The sequence below is a fragment of the Nyctereutes procyonoides genome, unplaced genomic scaffold (assembly GCF_905146905.1).
Source record: "Nyctereutes procyonoides isolate TBG_1078 unplaced genomic scaffold, NYPRO_anot_genome, whole genome shotgun sequence".
Lineage (NCBI taxonomy): Eukaryota > Metazoa > Chordata > Mammalia > Carnivora > Canidae > Nyctereutes > Nyctereutes procyonoides.
This window is the reverse complement of record NW_026575160.1, coordinates 14,696,079-14,722,384: the sequence shown is the minus strand read 5'-3', so window position 1 is coordinate 14,722,384 and position 26,306 is coordinate 14,696,079. Positions and strand designations below refer to the sequence as shown.

General features: G+C 47.0%; 2 protein-coding genes across 4 annotated transcripts in view; one reads left to right on the top strand and one right to left on the bottom strand.

Annotated features, from left to right (window-relative positions):
* The window catches only part of JAZF1 (JAZF zinc finger 1), a 334,668-nt gene extending 313,914 nt beyond the window's left edge, over positions 1 to 20,754 (top strand). The window contains exons 4-5 of the mRNA XM_055314523.1: positions 12,638 to 12,807; positions 20,280 to 20,754. Of these exons, the coding sequence (XP_055170498.1) occupies positions 12,638 to 12,807; positions 20,280 to 20,456 (347 nt within the window). The 3' untranslated portion in view covers positions 20,457 to 20,754. The remainder of the gene's footprint in view (positions 1 to 12,637; positions 12,808 to 20,279) is intronic.
* A 2,428-nt stretch (positions 20,755 to 23,182) lies between these two features.
* Positions 23,183 to 26,306, bottom strand: part of TAX1BP1 (Tax1 binding protein 1) — a 94,560-nt gene continuing 91,436 nt past the window's right edge. For all 3 annotated transcript variants that reach the window (XM_055314520.1, XM_055314521.1, XM_055314522.1), the window contains 2 exons: positions 24,921 to 25,003; positions 23,183 to 24,290 (listed from right to left, as the gene is read on the bottom strand). In XM_055314520.1, coding sequence (XP_055170495.1) covers positions 24,089 to 24,290; positions 24,921 to 25,003 — 285 coding nt within the window. In that variant the 3' untranslated portion in view covers positions 23,183 to 24,088. The remainder of the gene's footprint in view (positions 24,291 to 24,920; positions 25,004 to 26,306) is intronic.

The following is a 26,306-nucleotide window of genomic DNA, read 5'->3' as shown; positions in this document are numbered from 1 at the left end:
GGAGTGTTATGTCTTTGTCACATGACCCATATCCTCTGTCAGGGCAGTTGAGGGAGTCGGGCCAGAGCAAGCCATTCCACATTCTTGTCTAGGGTGGGAGGCGAGAAACCCCAGTGCAGTTGACCATGAACAGTGCTCATGATGGATGAATCTGGAAGTGGTGGCCCAGTGGCAGAGTCATGTAAGCAGCCTCCAGCTTGGGTAAAACACCAGCAGGCCTGGGGCAAGGCAAGAGGGACAGCGGGGCCTGGAGCATGGGTGCTGAGTGAGGGAGCAGAAACCAGCCACAGCCCTGCAGGTGCCATTGGGCTCCTTTGCTGACCTCGGTGGCTCCTGGGGCCTGTCACTGGCCCTAGGTCTTCAAAAATAACTGAGCAACATCCATCGTCCTGATTGACCTTATAGTTTGTGACATCACCTGTCTGCTGAGCTGGTGAAAATGCTAACGACAGTGCTAAGTGGCAGGTGTATTTTTGTATATACTAAACTCATTTAATGCTCTGCTGTGGGTTCTGGGGCAAAGGGAACTTGGGCAAGCTGCCCGCCGTCACCGAGTAGTGAGTCAGTGAAGGAGCCAGCACTGGGACCCAGGCTGTCAGGTTCGCAAAGGTCTTCTAGCGAGCGTGAGATATTGCCAAAAAAATAAAAGGAAAAGCACCATCCAGGTCACTGGATGATCACACTAAGATCTGGGCCTTCAAGAACGTGCCACCCCCCAGGGTGGAGGAGAAGCTAGGCCAAAAAGCGTTGTAGGGAAGAGGAGGTGGTGCTAGGAGCTGGAAAAGCCATGTCTGCTTCCCACCCGAGCCTTTATTACCATGCCTGGAGCGTAAAAAGTCTACCTCACTTTTATAACACCTTTCAAAGGATCTCTTTGACTGGGAAGTTCTCTCCCTTGCACTTTCTCCCAATCGCTTTTGTCAAGGTTTGTCACACGCATAATGTTTCAGTGGATTTTAACGCGGCCCCGGTGATCTCAAAGCCAGCCCGATGTGTGCAGTATGTAAAGCCCACATTACTGGTGCTTTCAGGAAGCTGCCCTGTTATGAAGCCAAATAGCCTTCTTAAAAATCAGAAGTACTCTCATAAAACTCGTTTTTCATGCGGCCCAGGCTGTAGTTTCCACATGGGACAAAGTGTGAAACTCAGCTTTTATGGGAGATCTCTGAGATTGGTGTGAACTCTCAGTGACTCTCGTGACATGATTCCCCAGAGGAGCAACTTATTTTCTGTTGCGGTGCATTTCCTTGTCATCTGCTATGTCTGGAAGGAGGATGTTACTCTGATGCAGGAGAAACTGGCACTTGCTGGTGGACCCTCATTAATTCTCAGCTTGATGATTGCGGCATTTTTCTCATATCCGCCATCCAAAGGAACTTTCTCTCAGCACAGATTCACCCTGTCTGTAGGTGTGCACTCTAAACACAGCACGTTGTACTTCAGAGTTAGGGGGGAAACACACCACAGCAATAGCCAGCTGCAGCAGGTGCCTCACTGCAGACGAGGCTGTGCTGGCATCATGAGCAGTTCCTCTGTCCACTCCCTTGCTTTTCAGAGTTTGAGTTTTTAAAAGCAGGGCATTCCCCCAGTGGAGGAGTCCACAGTGTGATAGTGACCCATCAGGGGTGCCCACGTCCTCACTGCACACCTCCAGGTCTTTTTTTTTTTTAAGATTTTATTTATTCATGAGAGAGAGAGGGACAGAGACAGAGGCAGAGGCAGAGGGAGAAGCAGGCTCCATGCAGGGAGCCCGATGCAGGACTCGATCCCCGGTCCCCAGGATCACACCCTGGGCCGAAGGCAGGCGCCAAACCGCTGAGCCACCTGGGCTGCCCTCACCTACAGGTCTCTTTCGTCCCCGGGTCTCTAATGTGATGAATAAATTAACAACAACGACAAAAAAAGTTCAGCAAATGTAATCCCAAATTGACATTTTTTTCCCCTGATAGTGTTAGAAATCAGTATCTTAATCCATCGTATTGGAAATGTAAACTGCATCAGACATTTTTGTCTGTGTATTTTCAGCAGACGGCTATAGCCAGATGATCTCCTGTTAGGCTCTGTCTATCCCTGGTCATTCCTTTCAAGTCTAGACAGTTTTTGATTACAGATTAAAATAATAATTCCAGCTAGTGCTAATACAGTACTCAGTCCTATGCCAGAAATGAATCCGATCGCCTTCTACATGCTAAATTGTATGGTCTTCTCAGTAGTGCTATGAGGTCAGCTCTGGTCCTATTGTGGTTTTACTGATGACAAAATGGAGGTAGAAAGAGGTGAAATCAGTGGTCGGAAGCCAGTAATAGCAGAACCAGAATCCTAATGCAGGCAGGCAGCTCACAGGGCCCTGAATTACCTGCCTTCCCATACAGCCTCTGGAGAGGGTTCAGGAGTGTTGTGCTAATTGGGTTTAACCGAAGGATTAAGCTTGTCTGGGCCTCTCACAGGTTGTGATCTCTGATGTTATCATCATGGTTCTTTTCATTGGATCATATCCAAGTCGCTTTGTTCTCCCCCAAAGGTGAAAGAGTGGAGTTCCTAACTGGAGCCGAGAAATGGGAGGGGGCAGATGTTGCTGAAATCCGTGCTGTACTGAAGAGACGTTGTCATTTCTTTTCTTTTTTCCTATGGTTGACACGTGGCGTTACGTTTATTTTAGGCGTACGAGACATCGTTTCTTATTGCTCATTTTTCCTGAAAAATAGCCAAGAGCTGGAGACAAGAAAAGAGATGGAATTTTTTTTGGTTTTGTTTTTAGAAGCAGTTTCTTTCTCCTCCAACCCAGAGGAGGAGCTGGGAGATTGGGTACCCAGAGAAGTCTGCCCAGCAGGAGCTCTAAATTGGCAAGAGGACTCCTCCGGGGTGGGCTGGGGGTTAGTGTGGAATGATGAAAACGGAGCTAGGAACAAGCAGGTAACAGAAAAGTGTACAGAATGCTTCTCTGAGGTCTCAAAGTAAATAGAAGAAAAGTATCAAGAGGGGTAACAATGAAGGGTTAACGAAAAGGGGCCAGTTTCTCTACATGTTTCTTTCTTTTCATCTTTTTCTGAGAATGTGCCTATTCAGATGCACACTTGCTTGCTCTTGCTTCATGGAATTGCTTTAAAATCTGAATTTCCAATTTTTAGAAGATGCTGATTGCAACAGCCCTTGATCTTGACCTCAAATTAAGGCACAGGCCATGGAGGTAGAGCGACATCCTCCCCACTCCCCTGATGGAGGGTGAAGGAACCAGGGGGGAGTCACCACCTGCTCTGTGCACACCTTAGCCCTCTCGATGCTGGCAGTCACACCGCAGTGGCCAGGTGGCAGGTAGGGCTGTGCCCTCCTGGTGGAGTCTATGCTCTGTTTACAATGCTGGCAGGTGTTTTAGGGGGAGAACAGCCTGAGCATTTCTCCAGGGCTCCCCTTTTTGTCAGCATGTACTGGTGGGAAGTGCAGCTGCCTGTAACCCTTTCCACTTTGTCAAAAAACACAGAGAGGCGCCCCTGGCTGGCTCAGTCGGTGGACCGTGTGACTCTTGATCTCAGGGTTGTAAGTTCAAGCCCCATGTTGGGTGCAGTGGTTACTTAAAAAATGAAATCTTAAAAAAAAAAAAATCAACACAGAGGCAGGTGACAGGGAATTGGGTTTGTGCATCTCATTTGCCATTAAGCAGCAGAACCTGCATCTCAGATCCCTAATTACTTTGTATCTTCACTTCGCCCCCATGCTTGAATCTCTACCCCCAACACCTCCCTCCATCCCAAGTAGGGTAGTTGGCAGCATGGCTCGGGAAGCCTGATGTTGTTGCCCTTGCCTTTCATTTGTTTGTTCAGCAAATAGATCTAGAGTGCCTGCTGTGCCCCAGAGGCTTTTAAGGACTCCAGGCATTCAGGGGTGTGGTGCTTGCTTTCTAGTGAGGAAGAAGGGTAATGAGGACAAGAAGAAGATCATTTAGAAAGTTAGATGGTTGTAAGAAAGGCCCTGGGGGGGGGGGTGGCGGGGGGGGGGGATGGCGGGGGGTGGGGCAGGACATTGTGCCTGCAGAAGTAGTCAAGGTGATCAGGGCTGGCCTCTCTGAGGTGGTGACATTTGAGCGGAGCTTGGGATGAATACAAGCAAGCAGCGCAGCATACTAGTTAGGAACGCAGCCTCGGGATCCAGGTGGCCAGGGTGGAACCCCTGCTCTGCCAAGGAAAAGCTTTGCAGCCTCAGACCAGGCACTCTGCCTCGCCGAGCCTCTGTTTGATATAAAACATAGATAATCACAGTAGCAGCCTCTTAGCGTTGTTGCAAGGGTTTATGTGAGCTAACGCACCTGGGGAAGCCCTGTGTCAGCTGCCCTTATGACGATGAGGATGGTGAGGAGGAGAATGAAGTTGAGAAAGAGGAGAGGAGGACACATAGGCTCCGGAAATGTGTTGAGTGACTCCTAGGGCAACAAAACTGTGGTCATATTTCACTGAGGCCCAGTGTCATGATGATGCAAACACTGAACACCGATGAGACCTACTGTCGTGATGCAGTCCTACTAGAAGAAGAGGAAGTGCAGGAGCAGGCTTGGACATGTGTAAAAGACCAAAATTCGGGATGCCTGAGTGGCTCAGTGGTTGAGCGCCGGTCTTTGGCCCAGGGCGTGATCCTGGAGTCCTGGGATTGACTCCCACATTGGGCTCCCTGCATGGAGCCTGCTTCTCCCTCTGCCTCTGTCTCTGCCTCTCTCTGTGTGTCTCTCATGAATAAATAAATAAAATCTTAAAAAATAAAAAGACCAAACTTCTTTTTTTTCCAAAGATTTTACCTTCTCTCTCTCTCTCTCTCTCTCTCTCTCTCTCTCTCTCTCTCTCTTTTAAGATTTTATTTATTTATTCATGACAGACAGAGAGAGAGGCAGAGACACAGGCAGAGGGAGAAGCAGGCTCCCCGTGGGGAGCCCGATACATGACTCGATCCCGGGACTCTGGGATCACATCTCAAGCCAAAGGCAGACACTCAACCACTGAGCCACCCAGGTGTCCCCAAGATTTTACCTCTTTAAGTAACCTCTACACCCAACATGGAGCTCCAACTCACAATCCCTAGATCAAGAGTCACACATGGTCCACCAACTGAGCCAGCCAGGTGCCCTAAAGACCAAAATTCTTTTTTTTGTTTTTTAAGATTTATTTATTCATTCAGAGAGAGTGAGAGAGAGGCAGAGACACAGGCAGAAGGAGAAGCAGGCTCCAAGCAGGAAGCCCGATGTGGGACTCGATCCTGGGTCCCCAGGATCACACCCCGGGCTGCAGGCGGCGCCAAACCGCTGCGCCACCGGGGCTGCCCCAAGACTAAAATTCTTATCTTGCATAGTCAGTAGGGATCCAAGACGGAACATCAAAAAGAAGCAGTAGAGTCATGTTGTTTAGAAGCCACGAGGTGAATCCCAGGTAAAGCGGTATAAGCATGGGGAGCAGGGAGGAGGGCGGAGGGAGGATGAGACAGAGGACTCCTCTTTTTCACTGCCAGTCACGAAGAACTGACTAGTTACTGTGTACAGTGATAACTTTGATCAAAGAGAAGAAAATGTTAATTAAAAACTAATAGCAGAGAAAATACCATAAAGTCTGGAGACCACCTCAAAGGGTTTCCAGCAGCCAAGTTGTAGTAATTTGAGCATCAAAGACTATGTTGATGACTGGGAATTAATTGGATCTGTGGAATGAGTCCAAGATGGTACTGACCATGGAGAAGTTAATGTCAAGTGTGTCTGAAAGTAGCTGTAATAGAAGAATGGGGGAAATAACAGGATGTGTTTTTGTTTCTCTACATTTTGCTCTCTCGGGGTGCATTGGCAGTTGTGTTCTGTAAAGTGGAGGTTGGTTTATGAAACGCAGGTGTTGTTTTTCTCCACCTCCGTTGGCAGATTGGCAGGGGGTTGTGAGTAAGCCCCAGAGTTGCAGGTAAAGTAGAACTGGGGCAGGCATAGGAGAGACCAGCCTGCAGCCTGTCACCAATGGTGGGAAGCGGGTGTGCGCAAAGCTGGTTTGCAAGATGGGGCAAGAGCCCTTTGCCCTGGGAGGGAATCCCTTATTCCCAGAAGATGCTATCTCCAGTGGCCTTAGTGATTATATTGAAGACATGATATGGCAAGAAAGACACAGGCTTTAAAAATGCTGTCTGCGGGATCCCTGAGTGGCTCAGCAGTTTGGCGCCTGTCTTTGGCCCAGGGCGCGATCCTGGAGTCCCAGGATCGAATCCCGCGTCAGGCTCCTGGCATGGAGCCTGCTTTTCCCTCTGCCTGTGTCTCTGCCTCTCTCTCTCTGTCTATCGTGAATAAGTAAATAAAAATTTTTAAAATGCTGTCTGCTGAGCAAATGGAGCTTGAGTGAAGATGCCAGGTGTCCAGCCCAGGAAATGCATGCTCACCCTTGAACCTGATCGAGCGTCAGTTGGTCAGTACTCAGAACCCCTGCCTTCCACTGGCCAAAATCAGCTTCTGGTTCTTTTAGGTCTTGCCTTGTAACCTCAGGAAGGTCAAAGCAAAGAATGAAAATCATGACAAAATAAATCTATAGGACCAACTTGTGTTCTAGGTTAAATGTAGGTTTTATAGTCATTGGGATTATGTATATGATTTGTCTGTTTTTAAGATATTTTAAACCTTAACTACTTATTTTTTTTTAAACCTTAACTACTTAAATGGTGAAGTTGGCACAATGTTGAAATGTGTAGAATTTGAGTTTGTGATTAACACTTAGATGGATAAATTAGAGCATTATATTTTTAAAAATTGTATTTTGGGGGTGCCTAGTTGGCTCAGTTGGGAGAGCATGCAACTCTTGATCTTGGGGTCTTGAATTTGAGCCTCATGTTGAGCATAGAGCTTACTTTAAAAAAATATTTTGATTTATTTAATAGTATTTGAGTATTTAGAAACATTTGTTAAATAGACTTATAGGTATAAAATTTAGCACTAAAAAAACACAAATATTTCTGAAGTTTTCTTATTTAAAAAAGAAGTCCTTCAGGTATTAAAGTTCCAAACAACTATGACATGGAGTAAGCTCACGATAAGGCATTGAGTTATCTTTTTCTAAGACTGGGGGAGGTCAGGAGTACAAGCTGTGTAATCTTGGGTCCCCTTGTACTACTAGAACCCGTGAAATATGTTCCCTCATTAACTGATTCAGCAAATGCACATCGTTGGCTCCTTCCGTACAAGCACAGCACTGGGCACATAACCAAGGGCCTCCCAGTAAGTTAGAAAGTGTTGAGTCCTATAAGGAAAAGGGTACTTCTGGCCTGGAGAGCCAGGACCATTTCCATGGTGAAGGAGCGATGGGGGAGAATGACATTCCAGGAATGAGCTGAGACCAGGAGCAAGGAGGTCAAGCATTGTCGAGGCTTGTCACATGGTCCCTCGGAGCCAGTAGCGTGTCTTCCATCAGAACCGTAACGTTGCCAATTCATTTAGACCATTGTCGCTGCAGCTCCTGTAAAGTGGGTCAGTACCAATTAAAGCTAATTTATAATGATAAATCTATAAGGCAGAGAGGCAACTCTTAGCTAATGTATTTGCCAGAATTTGACACCCCAGGAGAGTTTTAATTTGCTGTCACTGCAGTTACCACTTTTGCATGAATATTAATGATCTGCATTATAGGAAAAATGTGGTGTATTGGGTTTCTGGAAGAGGTTGACTTTTTTTTTTTTTAATCTACCTGTATGTCAGTGTTTTATGTTTGTGAATACAAGGAAGGAGAATACCAGAGGTGCTGAAATGGAGAGCAGGCCATGTGCCCGGGAGTGAAGGGGTGAGCACAGGGCAGGTGAGCAGAGGTTGGAGGGCAGTAGACAAGGTTTGAAGGGGCTCCGGGGGCGAGTGACAGTGAGCTCGCAGAGGCGCTCAGCGGGGCTCCCGGCCCGCGATGTGGGTCGGGGAGGGTGCGAATCTGCACGTGCGTGTCTGTACAGAGGCTCCAGGCCACCTCGTGTTTTCACGTGGTTCAGGGGACCAGCTCAGCTTTTTACTTCCTTTGCTGACAACCAGTAAGCTTTTCTCTGGCCATCCTCGGAATGTAATTGTCTTACCGTGCGATCCCATGTGCTAGGTTGCGCTCGCTGCCCCGACTGAGACGCCGAGATGGGCTCCCGGGGCTGCCTGTCCGAGCTGCCATCCCGCCCGCGACAGGCCCCACGTGGGGACTGTGTGGCTGTGGATGGTGACAGTAGAACGCTCGACCCGAGGAAGAGCGGTGGCAGCTGGCATCGATGTGAGGCGGTGCCCGGTGAAATTATGTCTTCGTAGAGAAGCTCTGACATTGATGCATGTTATTTTAAAATTCATAATGACTAAGGCAACGCGGAGCCCTGATGAAACAACTCGCGTAGCTCTGCTTTGAAAGACTGGCTGTGCCCACCCGGGAGGGCAGGTCCTGCCACTTGGGTCCGGGGCGCCGCTTCCCACCTGCTCACATGTCCCCCCGCACACGGCTGCGAGTGACCCCGCACGATGCATACCTTTTAAGTCCTCTCTAGTATTTCCAGGGCTTGGTCTTGCATGTCACCTCTTTACCTCCCTCATATGGGGGATACTCACTTTGAAAACAAATCAGGGATCCCTGGATGGCTCAGCGGTTGAGCACCTGCCTTCGGCCCAGGGCCTGATCCTGGAGACCAGGGATCGAGTCCCGCATGGGGCTCCCTGCATGGAGCCTGCTTCTCCCTCTGCCTGTGTCTCTGCCTCTGTGTGTCTCTCATGAATAAATAAATAAAATCTTTTGAGAAAGAAAGAGAAAGAAAAGGAAAAAAAAGAAAGAAAGAAAAGAAAAGGAAAGGAAAAGAAAAAAAAAAGAAAGAAAAGAAAATAGATGAAGCAGACGCAGCAAATGAACCAGGTTAGGGTTTGCTTTCGTCCTCGGACAAGACAAGCTCAGATGTTTTTGTAACTACAGAAGCAACTTTAGTTTCGGGTTAGCTCTTCCTAGAGTTCAAAGATGTTAGAAAGCAGACGAAGAGCAGTTGTTTGCAGATGTTTTCCGCAGGACACCACAGGCCCCACCGGCGAGTTTTCCAGATGTTAGCACCAAGCGGGCGCTGGCACGTGCGCATGTGTGGCTTTGGAGAACCATGTGGCCTGTCTCCACCTGCAGCGGGCCCTCCGGCTGCAGAGTGAACGACAGCAGCTGAGGAGCAGGCCTGGCCTCGCAGCTGCTCTCGGCTCCGTTTGATGACAGGGTGGCTGGGGGTGGGGGTACAGCTAAGATGAGCAACGGAGCTCCCCCACACGTTCTTCTGTTTGAAAAAAGTGAGCACCCTGAGAACAGTGGGTGAAATATGGAAACTGCTCTTGTGATATTTTTACTTGTTGATGACCAAATACTCCTTTAATGCTTACCATATGCCAGGCGCTGTTCTAAGTACATTGATTTTATTATTATTTTATTTTATTTATTTATTTTTAAAGATTTTATTTATTCATTCATGAGAGATACAGAGAGAGAGAGAGAGAGAGAGAGAGAGAGACAGGCAGAGGGAGAAGCAGGCTCCATGCAGGGACCCCCATGTGGGACTCGATCCTGGGTCTCCAGGATCATACCCCGGCTGAAGGCGGCGCCAAACTGCTGGGCCATCGGGGCTGCCCAGAGAACTCCGTATTCTTTACCACAACCTTAAGAGCTGGCCAGTACTGTTAGCCCATTTTACAGGTGAGGAGTCTAAAGATCAGAGAGGTGACATCACTTGCCTGGGGTCACACAGCTCGCTGGTGGCAGATCAGTGCACACTCTGCACGGGTCTCGGTATGAAGTCCTGCTTGTATTTCTTCTAGTGGAGATTCCCGTAGCTTTCAGGATTATTTTTGTTTTTGTTTGGGTTCACAGGAGGCCTTTCTAAAAATTCTACATATAATACGTACATGTGATGTTATTACAAAAATGATGTTACAGTGTGTCCATCTTTTGAGCACTTAACTGTGTGCAGATCCTCCCGTGCCAGACGTTCTCTAGACATTAATTCAAATCCTGAAGGTGCAAGGAAGAGATTTGTGCCCATTTCATAGACGAGAACATGGATGACAGTAGCTGGTCACTCAGCTGACATGCCCAGCCAGGACATGAACCCGGGTCCGCACACAGTTCTTTGTTATAGGACAGAATTAAGTATAAACAGGTCTTTCTTGATCCCCTACCCAAGGAGATGGTGAGCTTCACAAGCACCCAGGGCACCTCACTGCACCAGTGCCTGGGGTGGGGTGGGAGGGCCCAGGTAGCCAGGGACAGTGCCGTGTTGTGCCTGTCGTCCCCGAGCTGGCGTTCACTCCCATGGGCGTCCCAACTTGGATGAACTGCGTGGTCCCCCTACCTGCCCCCCCTTGGGGCTGGGTGCCGCATGGTTTCCAGGCGACTATGTCCCCGGCACCAAGCCCTTAGGGTCCGGCTCCTTTTGATCCAGTGGAGTTTTGAAGTTTTATCTTCTGCTGGGCTTCATTAAGCCGTCAGTGGGTCTGAGGCACCCCCCCCCCCAGTTGTAAATGTTGCATGGTTCTTGGTATTCAGGTTAACAAATTAGCCCAATTAGATGGGTAAATTAGTCATTCTAACTTTCTGAAGTCCTGCTGGAGGAGCTTTGTGAAATAGCATTTATAGTTTTCTAACAAGCAATTTAAAGGACACCAGCATGTGGCATTTGTTTAAGAGTAAAATGTCCTAAACAATGCCCTACTTAAAAACAGATTTCGAAATTTGCTCACAGACCCAGAAACGTGGCAGGGTGCATGCGTCCCTGCGTTGTCTCGGACAGGCGTTTCCAAACTGGGTCTCTTCTTTCTGGGGGCTACAGCCAAGCACAAGAGAGTTGCTGAAACTCACATTTAATTCCACAACCTCCTTTTTTGCTGAACTGCTTTTTTTCTGCACCACCCAAGAGTTTCTTCCAAACAGACTGCTCTGATTTCCATCCGAGTAGGTAGATGGTGAAGGAGCGGCAGCTGCAAGGAGGTTGAAAGGGGCCCCCTCGGGTGGCTGCTGGCCCTGGCAGCCGGAAGCAGGGCAGGGGAAAAGCAACATCCCTCAATAGCTCAGTGAAAGTGCATAAGCTCTTGGACCTCTCTGGACTCGGTTTCCTCGTGTTCAGGGAAGTGCCTGTCCTCCCCACCTCACAGGGCCACTGGAGGATTCCGTGAGGATGATGCATCGAAGGTGCCTAAAACACAAAAGGGGTTCTTGCCTTCCTTCTTGGCCCCTTTGAAGTGTTAGCTTCAGAAGCCGGCGTCCTTGTGCCTGGCTCAATTGGCTCTTCAAACAATCTTATTAATGCCTATTAAAATGAAACCCAATAAAAATGCCAATATTTGGTGTTGAAATAATTGATGTAGCAGAGACAGACCATAGAGCACCCAGGCAGGCCCCTGGTGCAATTTAGCCTCACACCTGGGGGATGAATTTCACAACTGTAATTGCTACCATATAATTCTTATTAATGTTGTGCCATAATTCCTATTTATTCCACGGGGCTTGTAAATGCATTAAGACTTGTCAACATATTATTTTACACTGTTTATGATCTGTAGAATTATGTCCTTCGGGGTTGTATTGTGCAAAAGCTCAAAATAAATGGCTTTGGGCCTCATTAAAAAAAAAGAGAGAGCAAAAAGCGGCTGCCTGTGGAAGTGGTTCTGCATCCCCACCGTCCTGAACAGAAGTCCGTGAAGTAGATTTTTAACTCCATTCTGAGCAGAGCTGGGAATACACGGGACTGGCCCTCCCCCCATGAGCAGTCCGCCCTCCCAGGGAATGCTGTGGACAGCTAGGGAACCCCAGAAGGGGTCCCTGGGACACCCCGGGTGTCCTCCCCTGGAGACAGAATGTGCTAGAGAATTCTTGGCTCTGCCACAAGCTGGAACCTTGCATGTTCTTTTTTTTTTTTTAAAGATTTTATTTATTTATTCATGAGACACACACACACAGAGAGAGAGAGAGAGGCAGAGACACAGGCAGAGGGAGAAGCAGGCTCCATGCAGGGAGCCGACGTGGGACTCGATCCCGGGTCTCCAGGATCATGTCCCGGGCTGAAGGCGGCGCTACACCGCTGAGCCAGCCGGGCTGCCCATCCTTGCATGTTCTTACGGTGAGTTTGGCTCCGAGCTTGAGGCGTTTCTGTCCTCCTGCTCCGTAGCCTGGGGTAAGCCCCTGGCGTCTCAGCTCAAGCCATAAGGAAAAAGATTAGAAGTTCCAAGCGTAGAGGAACCTAGCCAGTGTAGACTGCAGCCCCGTCCCACCGGTTTCGGCCTCTCCTAGGCCAGGAAGCGGGAAGGCGTGGGGACAGGCTTCTGTGCTCCGGAGCGTGGGGCGCAGCCGCGCGGGCACCTGCTGGGCCGGGGTGCCTGTGTCCTCGGTCATTCCCGGCTCGGGCCTCAGAGCCCCCCCAGCCCCTCCGCAGAGTCCGGGTCAAGGGCTGCTCAGCCAATCTCCAGCCCCCCGCGGTTGGGGAGCCCTTAGTCTGGTCTCAGGTGCAAGCGAAGGTCTCGGCCTCGGGACAGCCTGGCGGCCCTGGTGCCTGGGGCGCCCGGGGGTCCGGCCACTGCCTTCCCCCGTCCCGTGGGCGGCCGGGCGCCAGCAGGAGGGGCCGGGCCACAGGCCGAGCGCGGCTGACCGTCCTTGCCTCCTTGGCCCTGCAGGCAGCGAGTACGACGAGGAGGAGGTGGATTACGAGGAGTCGGACAGCGATGAGTCCTGGACCACAGAGAGCGCCATCAGCTCCGAGGCCATCCTCAGCTCCATGTGCATGAACGGGGGGGAAGAGAAGCCCTTCGCCTGCCCGGTTCCTGGATGTAAAAAGAGATACAAGGTAAAGGCCCAAGCACCTGAGCCCTGGCCCGGGGGGGGGGGGGGGGGGAGCAGAGGGGGGGCCGGCCCGTGTCAGTAGCAGCTCCTGGCGTCTGCGGGGCGCCCGGCCTCGCGGCCACACCTGCCCGGGGACGCGCGGGCTCCTGGTTTCGGGGTGCTTGCTGGGTTCCCCCTCGCTGCTCCGTGTGGGAGCAGAGGTCCAGAGGTGGTTTTTCTGGTGGGAGGATTGTGGGTTGTTTTTTTTTATTATTATTCATGAGAGACACAGAGAGAGAGAGAGAGAGGCAGAGACACAGGCAGAAGGAGAAGCAGGCTCCATGCAGGGAGCCCGACGCGGGACTCGATCCCGGGTCTCCAGGATCATGCCCCGGGCTGAAGGCGGCACTAAACCGCTGAGCCACCCGGGCTGCCCAGAAAAGGGGGCTTTGCTCTTTTTCGGCGCAGGACCCGTGCCCCAGAGAGCCTGACTGGTGTCAGCAGCGGCCAGGGACAAAGGGACAAACAGGGAGAAACACCACGACGTTCAGGGCTCGGTCCAGAGGGCACCCTAAAACCCAAACTCGCCGACGTCCCCCTGAAGCGGCCATTAGCAGGCCCCTCACAAAGCCGCCTGTGAGCGGGGACAAGTCGCGGAGCCCCGCGCTACTTTGAGGACGTGCTGACCGGCCCGCGGCTCGGCACCTTGACTCCTGTTTGTAAAAAGGTGTAAAAGGTGTGTGAAGGCATAAGCACTTCTCACGTGGCTCCTAATTGTGTCCCTGAACACTAAACACACAACCCTATTTCAGTGATTTTTTTTTATTTTATTTCTTTGGTACCAGCAGCCGATAGAAGTGGCCGCGGCTCCGCCCGTAGAAAGTGGGCGCTGGTGTCCGCGTGGACGGTCGGGGGCGCTTTGCACAAACCGCAGGCGCCGGCCCAGGCGAGCGAGCCCCACGGGCCGGGGCTGCCCAGGGCAGCCGTGACTCAGGTGCACGCGTAGGTTTTCTGGGTCAGAGGCGCGGGAGGCGGAGGGAAGGCCAGGAGGTGGTCCCCTCAGGAGCCCAGGAAGCACAGGGCGGCCGCACGAGCTCCTTCCTCCCGGGGGCAGCCCTGGCACTGCAGCCCTTTCCCTCTGGGGTTTGTTTTTTTTTTTTTTTGGTTCAAAGTGGAGAAAGCTTAGCCGCCCCTCGGTGCTTGGCATCTGCTGCCTTCTCGCAAGCGCCCAAACGCTGCTTAGGGGGTGTCACGCACATCAACAGTGTTAAAAGGGGGACCAGACTGCGGCAACCCCAGAAAGGGCCGGGGGGAGCCCCAGCCTTTACTCTGGCTGGAGAGGGTGAGCGCCCCCCCCCCCACCCGGCCACCTGTTAGCCTGTCATCATCCTGCTCTTACTGTCCTTGGGTTTCCAGCAGTTTCTCCTACAGTTGTCTACATCCAGGTCGATGGGACTTGAGTGCTCTTCCTGCCCCGAAGGCCGCAAGAGAACTGAGCGAGGCCTGGGCTGCGGTGCCACCACCCCACAAATGACATGGGTGGCAGGCGGTGCTCTTGATTTCCACGAGGGGCTGTGAGTTTCCGTTCCCGGGCCGGCACGCCACGCCGTGGCACGAGGGACGAGAACACGCGCGTGTGGCCTCCCCGTGGGACCCCTGCCGCAGGCGCTGGTGCCCGCCGTGCGGCCGCTGCGTCTTACCCACCGCGCGGCTGTCGGCCTGGCCGTCGGCTCGGGGAGGCTCGAGGGGGCCGCAGCGCGGTGGGGTCAGGCTGCCGTGCCCTTGGTCCCCCGGGCTCACTTCACACTGGTCGCCTCTTGCCCGCTGTTGGCCACAGACCCCGGACCAACTCTCCTCACCATTTCTCGGCATTTGCAGAATGGGAAGATGAGGTGGCCCGCTTGCCAGGCTTCCTACTGAGTAGGGCAGGGCAGGGGGCCCCGGCAGGACAGCTGAGGCTCCATGGCGTTTCCCATATTAATCCCTTTACCTCGGATGCCTCTTCCCCCCCACTCTCCCCATCAGTACCTCTCATTTGAGTCCCCTTCGTTTCTCAAGGCACAGCTCAAACGCCACCTCCTCTGGGAAGCCCTCACCAGTTTCCCAGACTGATCCCCCCACCCCAGACCGATGCTCTGGCCCCCGACCTTTCCATAGCTCTGTTCTTACCACTGGAGAGGAGAGCACGTACCACCTTGGCACCAGGCGTCCGTATGGCTCCCAGACCCTTGCTCAGCCCCGGGCACGGGTGCTTCAGCATGAAAGCACAGAGATGAAGGGACGGAGCCAAATGTGTGGGGAAGAGGACAGTGTGGCCGCCAGCGGGCCACCGGAACCCCAAAGCAGTGGCAGGACTCCTGTCGGCTTTGTCCCAGACACCTTCCAGGCTGAGCAACCGATCCCGTCCACCTGGGTGCTCCTCACTTTTCTTGTGGTTTCAGTCAAGAGAGAGAGGACTCCCCAAGCCTGGAATTGGCAATGGCTTGAAAAGATGGGTTGAAGTGCTTTGAGGTTTCTTTTCCTTTGATGACGTTTAATATTAGAGTTGCCAGAACTAAAGGCATTTTGCTACTTTAAGAAACACAGAACATGTCCCCTAAAAAGTTTCTGTGAAAGGGTCCCTGGCACTACATGGAGAACACGGATGGTTTCAGCGCCACGAAGGAAGCTTGGCCTCCGAGGTCTAGATGCGCAGGCAGCAGGTGTGTTGCTCACGGTTTTCTGAGGGCAGCTCAGCCCTTCTCCCCCCTCAGCGGATCTGAGCCTCCCTCCCTCTTCTAAGGGCCCCATCGGAAGCCCTGGAAGACAGGCTTTCCGGGTTGTAACTTGGCAGCCAACAATCAGAACTTAAAAAAAAAAAAGTCCATATATTCCTTACTCCATGATTCTCCTAAAAATGTATCCCAAGCACATCACCAGGGATGCAAACACTGATATACAAGCGTGTCCATCACAATAGTTACAGTCAGCACAAATTTGGGAATTACTGAATTTCTAACAATAGGGAAATGGAATAAAGTACTGTCATCAAAACCCTTCTTTCAAAAAAATACTTCATGGGGAGTCCAATCTCCTTTGTCTCGTGGGAAAATAAGGAAGGTACTTCAGATGTTAGTGATTATACCTGTTTGGCTTTTTAAAAGATTTTATTGATTTAGTCATGAAAGAGAGAGGCAGAGACACAGGCAGAGGTTAGAAGCAGGCCCCATGCAGGGAGCCTGATGCGGGACTCGATCTCGGGACTCCAGGATCACGCCCCGGGCCAAAGGCGGCGCTAAACCACTGAGCCACCTGGGCGGCCCAGTTCTGTCTTTATGTCCCTTTGTATTTTCTACATTTCGACAGTGGCCCATGCTGGGCACAGATGGCGTTAAGAGGGGCTTGAGAGATGTGGTGCCCACCTGACGCAGCCCGGATGTTGCAGGTGCGGCCGGGCCAGCGGGGTGGCGCCTGCACTTCACGCTGCTGCCAGCGGCTTTATTTTCCACGCTAATAACATTTCCACCCCTTCCAACCCCAGCTTCTGTGTTTTAATTTTTCATCAAACCCCGGACTTCATCCTCTCCTTTAAGTAGGACATCAAGGCCTGCAGGAAATTTAAAGGTAACGGGTTTTATCTCAAGGGCACATGTCCACATCTTGTACCTCCTCGGTCTCAGTACTGACAGAGATCAAATACCGTCCAGGACACCGTGGCCCCCCTTGGCGTCCGGACTGTGATTTGATCTGGACTGGCATTTTGAGAAGCGCCTGGAAACTACTGGTTGTCTGCTGACCGGCTCCGTTCCCGGGTCAGGGCAGGGAGCTCCTGATGCTAGAAGCTGCATGGAAATGAGCCGCTGCCCTCCACCCACCCAGCCGGGCAGGCCCTCCCTCCCTCCACCTCCTGCCCGGCCCCTTCCTCCGCACGCATCCCCGGGCCTGACCCCTGGAGCCCATAGACCGTTTTCTCCAGCTGGAATGTCCCAACCCTTCCCAACTTGCAAGGTGGTTCAAAGAGGTTGTACTAAGTACCTAGCACGTGAGGTACCTGGAATTCTGGGGGACATGTGGACTCTGGAACCAGGCATCCCAGGTCTGTCGTTTACCTGCTCGCTCACCTTCTGGAGCATCTGTTCATCTCAAACAGGAGTACGGGGTTGGCCAGGCATCCGGCACTCAGCCCGAGCAGCTCTCGAGCCTGCCCTCCGTGACCCCCCTTTTCCTTGCCGTTTCAAAGCTCCATTCTCCTTTACTCAGAGACCAGAGGATTTAGGCATCTGGTTTTCAAGTCACCTGCCATTTTTTTTTGGTGGTGTTACTCATATTTCTGAAAGACCAAACTTCCATCAGGATGTCTGCAGTGATCAATGTCAGCAAATCTTTTAAAAACCTCAAGTATTAGTAGAAAGTAAAAACCCGGGGATCCCTGGGTGGCTCGGTGGTTTAGCACCTGCCTTTGGCCCAGTGTGCAATCCTGGAGTCCTGGGATCGAGTCCCGCGTCAGGCTCCCGGCATGAAGCCTGCTTCTCCCTCTGCCTGTGTCTCTGCCTCTATCTCTTCTCTGTGTATGCTCATGAATAAATAAATAAAATATTTTTTAAAAAAAGAAAGAATCCCCACCGCTATATGTGAATGAACAGACGGACAAACCCTGAGGCGTACTAACATTTGCCCTGAGGGGAGGAGGGTGCCCCACTGACACTCAACAACATTTTAAATCACAGCAACAAAGACAGTTAATGCAGGTTTTTTTTAGCTTCTTCGGCCAACCCTGGACATGCCACAGTTTCCAAATGTGCACTTGGCTTACTGGTTTTCCCAGAGTAATAAAGCAAATGTATGGAGTGAGCTGTGTCTTCCTGACAGTCTCACAGCCAGACACACAACACGATGTTTACATTGAAGCTGGGAACAGACCACAGAACCTGCTGAAATCACCTCAACGTTGGGCTTGTCCTTCTGGTGAACTCCAGATCTGGTCACGTTGGATTGGCTTCTTGTGGCTTTAGCAATTTCTGGTTTCAGGTTTCCCCTCCCCTAATTTATGATAAAAGCTCAGCCCCGATGGAGTATTTAAGCCCTGTCCCTATTGGAGTTGCCATGCATTTTGGCTTGTTAGTCAAATGTTTTTATTTTGGGTTTTCCCCTATTTTCTGACAAGTTATAGGACTCTAGGGCATAGGGGTAGCTGGACATTTAGTGACCCATCTTTGCAACAAGTTCCTGTGAAAACAAGGACATGAAATGTTTGAATCACCCTTCATCTACAGAAAAGGACCCTACTAGGTGAAAATCTGTTGAGCTAATAGGTGGGATATTAGTAAGCAGACAAATGCAAATTTCTAGTATTGTATCCAGGAGACTTCCTAATTTGTTATTTCATAAGTTGATGGTGCTTCCTAATGGTCATAAGCCTTTATTTCAAGTAGCTTAAAACTGTTCCTATTTTTCATGGTTCTTCGGGTTGCCTGGCACCAGCTAGGTGCTTCCTGCCTGGGCGTCCCATGCAGTTGCAGGAAGATGCCAGCTCAGGCTGGATACACGCTGGCTTTACTCAAACCCCTCAGCTGCTTCTGGGATGGCTGGAACAGCAGCAGGCTGGCAGGGGACCCATCATGGTAATGGGTCTGATTTTGCCACCATCCCTGCTCTCCCTGTATCCCTCGACAGCAAATTCTCCCCAACATGCCTCTAGAACAAGAGTGAGGGGTTTCCTTGCCCTGCAGGCAAGGACTGATGCAGGACAGACAGAAACACAGAAGGCCAAGAGCCAAGTTCAGGGTGGAAGGGGTATTTGTGTCCTTGTGCTTGGACTCAGTTGACAACCGTAGGTCCCACTCTGACCTGAACACAGCCAACTAGCTGCTATTTGGCCCCCTTGGGTTCAACTAAGTCAAATGGGATTCTCTACCAAAGGACTTTTAAAAAGTACTAATGTGCATTATGAATATCTAAAAGGGAAACATAAATAGAAATAACCACTTAACACACTTTAATGGAAACTGTTAATTCCAGAAGAGCGAACCATGTTTAACCAATTCACTCACAAATGCTTACTGAGCATCTACTGTGGGCCAGGCAGTGGCAGATGCTGACACAAGAGCACTCGGTCCCTGTATCTGGGAGCTCAGTAAGAGCATCTTATGCATAAAGGTCAAGACCACTGTGATGGGGCAGCCCCGATGGTGCAGGGGTTTAGCCCGGGGTGCAATCCCTGCATGGAGCCTGCTTCTCCCTCTGCCTGTGTTTTTGCCTCTCATGGAGCCTGCTTCTCCGCCTGTGTTTTTGCCCCCCCCCCTCTCTCTCTCTGTCTTTCATGAATATAAAAATGAAATCTTTAAAAAAAAAAAAAAAGACCATTGTGTTGGAATCCTTTAGCTGGTCTCAGGACTACGCTCAGTGAGACTAGATTCATATAATACTTTCGGAAACAGCCCACTCCTCTGGTGATCAGTTCTTAACAATTTTGTCTCAAGCCCTTTATTTTCTCTTCCCTTACTCCCAAATCTGGCAAGAGCTCACTTGGGAATTGATACCTGTGCTCTAATATTACCGCTATTTATTCTTTTCTCATCTCTTCCATCAGTTACTTCAGTGCCTATTTTCTCACCATTTAATTGGGATGAACAATAGTAAAATAAGTCTGTGGAGTGATTTTAGGCAGGAGTCTTACATAGAATATTCTAGTGCAGTAGCAAAACCAGTTACTAGAAAACCAAAAAGCATTTTGATATTTTATGTATCACTTGGGATTTGTATGCCAATTTGAAGTTTGGAACTCTTATGTTGCTGACACTTAAATAACCTAAGATTTTTAACGTTTATTGTATGTTTGGAATGCAGTACATAAACATGAGGCCCAGTCTTGCCCACGTTGCTTATTTAACACACACGACTCTGCCAGCACATGATTTAGGCAAGGAGCTCCCACAGTGAGACACACACTGGCTTAATGCAGAGTAGAGAATGGACAAAAATCCTAGGTAAGGTAGGTTATTCTCACAGCTGTCTGGAAACAATATAAGCTGTGTTTCTATATCAAGGATTTATTTATGTCTTGAATTCTATTGCCCAGTGTTTTCTATCTTTAAAAAGACCACTTAAAAAAAATAAAAATAAAAAAAATAAAAAAATAGACCATTTTTTGGCCATCCCAAGGATATGATACTATAGTTGTTTATTGTTAATACTCTTTCAAGTAGAAAAGAAAATCCAGAGAGGAATCAAAGCTCTAGGCAGAGGAAACTGTGCTTCCTTATACAGTCTTAAATACATATTCTGCATAAAATTTGAGGAAGCCAGTACTTTCATTTTCGGAGTAACTGAGGCCTAGTTTGCAACCCAGTCTGCACAGCCTATGATTAGACTCCTTGAAACGGAGTTCACGCAATGCCTACTATGTACACACCTGCCATCCAGGAGATGTTCAATTTTAATCCAGACCCACACGAAGCAAACGTCCCCGGTCTGACATTTTGATTGCATCTAATAGGTGATGTTTTGTCTTCTCCACAGAATGTGAATGGCATAAAGTACCACGCTAAGAATGGTCACAGAACACAGATTCGTGTCCGCAAACCATTCAAATGTCGTTGTGGTAAGAGTTACAAGACAGCTCAGGGCCTGCGGCACCACACAATCAATTTCCACCCCCCGGTGTCGGCTGAGATTATCAGGAAGATGCAGCAATAACATGCTGGTCATAACTGTGCCAAGAAATCCTCACCAGCAGTTGCTGATTTTGAAAACAGCCACCTTTTTTCAGGGGAAGCATTCAGCAACCCTTTAAAGAATTAAATGCATGCTTTAAATTTTTTCTGTAATTTTGGAATGATGTATCTTTGTAGAGTTAATGATTTTGTACATTTGCACATGTAATCATCATACCCATTTTCATTACTTTGATATAAGGTGCTAAAAAAAAGAAGCTCTAGGTTCTTCAGCACATTTCCCCCAAAACAAAATAAAATTGAGGGCATGTTGCATATTATTTAGTTGTATTGCAGTGATATCAATGGGGGGAGGAGGGGCTGGCACTGAGATTTTCTTTTCCAAGATTGTAATGTGATTGAAATTTTTCAACACATCAACTCACTATGTTCAAAACCAAAATAATACCTTCATTATCAAACTGGTTACCATGCCTTACATAATGGAGTTAGTATTTGTGAGTAGAAAGACTTTAGGTAATGGAAATATAAATAAGAATGTTTAACATAATATGCTAAAAATATTTTCATATTTAAATAACATACATAAAAGGTGTGCTTTCTGTGTTTTATATTATCTTGCAAATCCTTTTGCCCCTTAAAAAGCTGAAAATCTTGCCATCTGACTTACCAATCATTTATAGTGTTATAAATGGCATTTTTGTACAAAATAGTCTATTCAGTTCACTCGTTAACACACATTCATTGAGTGCCTGCTGGGTGCAAGGGATTTGGTTTATGCCTATTGATATTTCTGGACCAAGATAACAGTTTAGTGAAATACTTTTCCCTGAAATCTGTTAGGAAACACTTTGAAATACTTAAAGTGCAAATTTTGTGTGTGTGAAATTTAGTTCTATCTTCATCTTTAGGTGAAGTTTTAAAGCACTTTGTAGTTCTCTATTGCCAACAGATTTAATGTTTTATGTGTTGCCAATTCTTGCAACCACTGCCCTAACAAACCTGTGGGTTGCAAATAAGAATTAAAATTCCAAGCACGTTTCAAAGAGAACATTTTTGTTAAGACCCCCTTTATTGCCTCTTCTTCATGCTCATTGTGTTTTTAGACTTTTTTTTAAAGGCACTTTTTCCATCACATCGTAGAGGTCTCTATTCCCATTGGCAATGTCTGTTTAGCTTTATAACACATTTTGCTGAAATACGAAATTGAGCCTTATTGACAATTAAGTGCTTCTTGCAGCAGGTGGTCAAAGAGTGACTAGTATGACCCGTTAGAGTGACCTACGTCTGGACCATTCCTGAAGTTTTTCTCACCAACAATACCATCATGCCTTGAGTGTTCTTTTCTCCCAAGTGCTTTTCCTTAAACATACAAGAGTTTACCAATTGCCTCATTATGCAATAAAAATTGCTCTGAGATGGCTAACTGCCCACAAAACTGGTGAAAAGCAAACATGAAGTGCTTACAACATAACTTTCTTTCCATGTTTCCATTTGATGAAAGTCTTACAGCTGGGAAGCAGGTGTCCCTCCTCAAATTTTCAGACAGTTCGAAAGGATGATAGCCCTGCTGGCCAGATGGGTAAGCTTCTATATTCTTCAGTTGTGAATCCCTCATAATGAGAGATTTTAAAGTAAAGTATTTATAAAGACACTGCCCTCTAAAAATTTCCTGAAGAGTGGTCTTGGTCCTGAATATACAGTGTTCTGTGTTTAAAAGGGTGATCCAGACATGAGAAGCAAACTAGTTGGTGCATAAGAAGGCCCTACCTGGATATTTCATATCTACCTACAATTGACCAAAATTTTTTAGGCCAGCAGTTATTATTTAGCTTTGCTCCTTCTAGTGCAAGAAACTGTAGGCTGTATCAGTAGTTCAACAGCTAAACAGTCATTAAATAGTCATTGTGCATGTTAAATTTCTTTCAACTATAAAACAAATTCAATTTCTATTTACTTATTCATTGTGACAGTATTACTAAACAGGTAAGGATGGGAATATTTTGTTATACCGTGTATAGTGAATGTATTGTACTGTGTCTGTGAAAATTGTGCTTTAAATTATATTTTCATATGTTTTGTTGGGGACAGAGCACATTAAGTTTGAAAGCAACAGAGGTTTGTTTTAGAACTGAAGGCAACTTAATCAAAATTGCTGTCAAGAAAAGCTGCTTATAAATGTAAATGAAATCACATTTAAAATAAACTGCCTCTGACCCAAAATAAAATGGCTCTTTATTTTTATTAGTGTCCATTACCACTCTAATATTGGAAGGATACTTTTAGGTTGGCATGCCCCGTAATTAACTGATGCAACATGAAAATGCTACCACTGAACATATTTTACCTGCCATCTCCCAGGAAGGGAAGACATGGAGTCTTCAATACTACTGCTTTCCAGTCTGCCATATCTTGTTTTTGCCCTTCACTCAAAATTTGTAAAGGATTCCAGCAATACAAATTCTGCTTTCAGAAATAAACACAAGCAACATGTGTATGCAGTTCACACACAGCACACCATAATGCCACCACACTGAGTACTAGGTTAACATCCTAGCTAATTTGCTTAAGACAAGCTTAAATATTTTGATAACTACAAAAAGCAAACTCAAAGTCCATAAATTCTTAACGTTAAAAGAGAAATAACCATTCAGAAATTTGCTTAAAGGCCCAGACCAAAAACAAATAAAAGTTTAGACTTAATGAAAAGCTACTGCAAATTTTCAAATAAATGTGACAATTAACATCTCCAAAAAAGTGTCCTCTTTAATGATAATGAGAATACTATACAGAGACATAATGAACACATTGATTTGCATTTATAATCACATTTTAATCAAGAAGATGTGAAAAAGATATGGGTACATTTTCTGTGATTTTATCCCACAAACACCACTGTTTAGATCATTTAATATGAAACAACTGCACTATAACCTATCTTGTTCCATTTTCCTATTAGATAGAAATACAACTTCAAGATGGCTTAAAAATAATCAGATCGGTCTAAAATGTTTTAGTCATAAAATTAGCAAAATATGCCTTCTATTCCTAAAAGCAAACATTTCAAATATAAAAAGGTGTTTGCTATACTGCAAGCATGTGATCTCATTCTACATGCAGCTCCATTTCTAAAGGCTAAAAAACCTCCTTTCATGGGCTATATTATGGAAGCTTCTATATTCAAAGAATTACTTTGCAAGACTGTAAATGATAAATTACTTTTATTACATAATATTTAGTAGTCATGCTCAATCAACAAGGTCAACAGAAACTTGTAAATATGCTAAATGACACACTCTACATACATATATTTTCAGTGTGGCAACATTAAAGTAATCATTTCCTTTACTGATATAGTTTTGCAAACTGGGGAATAAATAAAGATACAAACACAGAAAAACTTTTCTTAAGCTGGTAAGATTTTTTTTTGTTGTTATTAAGCTGGTATGATTAACAAGGGTTACAATTATATTTTATTGATAAGCTGAAGACTGACTCTGACCCTAGTAACACAAAACTCAAAAGTAGCACTTGGTCAGAAAAGTGTGGTAGAGGGTGCACATAAGTGATACCTTGTGGTCTCCATAGTGGTCTATTTGAGGTGATTTTTTTTTTAATTGCTAAATTGTATTATTAACTCATAAGAAAAAGTAACTAGTCAAAATTTAAAACATTCTGGTCAAAATGGGTTTGCACATGCCTCTCAAAGCCCTGTTGGTCATAGTCAGGAGGGAACTGCTCGCTGCACATTGGACACACCTTCCAGTGACTTTCAACATGTTCTTCAAATTTGCTCTGATCATAGTTGGGAGGGAACATTAATTCACAGAGGGGACACTTCTTGTGAACGTCAAAGCTTGAAGAAATAGGAAAAGGAAAGAATTACATATTTCTAATAAGTAAAATTTCTAACAGCATAATCTTCAGAATATGACAATGTTATACTTATCTAGTTAAGCTGATATTCACTCTGAATATTCACTCTGACTTACCTTGAAAATCTTCAGTTATTTCAGAAACTTCTTTCTGCTTCTAAATACTTGCTACTAACAATTATGTAAACCACTCATAAAGCCTCTAAATTGAGTTTCACAGTGACAAAAAAATTTGTTAAAAATCCCAAAAATTCAACCATATTACATAAAATGAAGATTAACAAGAATTCCTCAATCTTTAATTATAGTTTAACAAACAGCATTTTCTGTTAATAATTAATGAGCTTATAATTTCCCAACAGGATTCATCCACTTTAACTGAGTATTTATTAGCCCTGGTTCTCAAAGGACCGCATGCATGATAATCACCTGGAGAATCACCTAGAAGCATGTTAAAACACATATTGCTGGGACCCACACCAAGGGTTTTGGGTTCAGAAGGTGTGGGGTATAGCCTGATCATTTGCATTTCTAACAAGTTTCCAGGGACCATACTTTGAGAACCATTCATCTACATTATCCAAATTCTACAGAGGAAAGAGAAAAATTACCTGGAATCAAAGCAAAATCCTGTTCCATGCCCACGTAAATGCTGACTTGGAGGATCAGGAGCAGTGGGCACATTCTCATCTTCCTAGGCAAAAAATAATTTTGCAACTTTTGAGAAAAATGAAACAACGTAAATTCCTTAATTCAAGCATAGTAGAAAGGAATTAAGATTACCTTTTTAAAAATTTTACTTGTTATCAATTAGAATTTCACATACAGATTTATTTTTTTTAAAGATTCATGAGAAACACAGAGGGAGGGAGGGAGGGAGGGAGGGAGGAGGGAGAGAGAGAGAGAGAGAGAGGCAGAGAGACACAGAGACACAGGCAGAGGGAGAAGCAGGCTCCCTGCAAGGAGCCTGATGTGGGACTCGATCCCCGGTCTCCAGGATCACACCCTGGGCTGCAGGTGGCGCTAAAACGCTGTGCCACCGGGGCTGCCCTAAATACAGATTTAAAAGTCAATTTTTACAAAGCATTTCACTATAAACTAAGTCTTACCTTTTTGAAATAAAAAGCAGTACTTAGTAGAACAGAGAACAAACATATCACACCTCTATGTGTGAATAAAGTATGAATCCATAGACTTTTTTGAACCAATATGCAGGTAACCTTTTATCATTCCATACACTAGGTGACTGAATTCATAAAAATCTTAAGACTACATTATTTTTCCTATTATTCTCATTCAATAAATCTGTAAGACAGTACCCTCTTTGACAACATACATCCCACTGCATGATACATAGAAATTATAGAACTAGTAAAATACAAGTTTGCAAGTGTATGTTCTTGGGTACACACACAAGCTAATCGAACTGGAAAACTATGTTAAAGATGTACCAAACCACCGACTTCAAAATCCTGTCATGAAAGAATGAAACTCAGTATTAAATATCTAAGAGACTGTCAAGGAAGATTCCTAAAAATCTATATATAAATCTGAAAGACAACACTGGTTTGGAGTTCTATGCCCATACATCCCTGTGGTTATTAATTTTTTTTTATTTATTTATGATAGTCACAGAGAGAGAGAGAGAGAGAGAGAGAGGGAGAGAGAGAGGGAGGCAGAGGGGCAGAGACACAGGCAGAGGGAGAAGCAGGCTCCATGCACCGGGAGCCTGACGTGGGATTCGATCCCAGGTCTCCAGGATCGCGCCCTGGGCCAAAGGCAGGCGCCAAACCGCTGCGCCACCCAGGGATCCCTATTAATATTATTTTTAAGTGGGCTCCATACCCAGTGTGGAGCCCAACATGGGGCTTGAACTCACAACCCTCAGATCAAGACCAGAACTGAGATCAAGAGTCAGACACTTAACTGAGCCACCCAGGTGCCCACACCACTGTGGTCAATTTTTAGAGATCTGTATGCTCTGAATCAACAGCCAA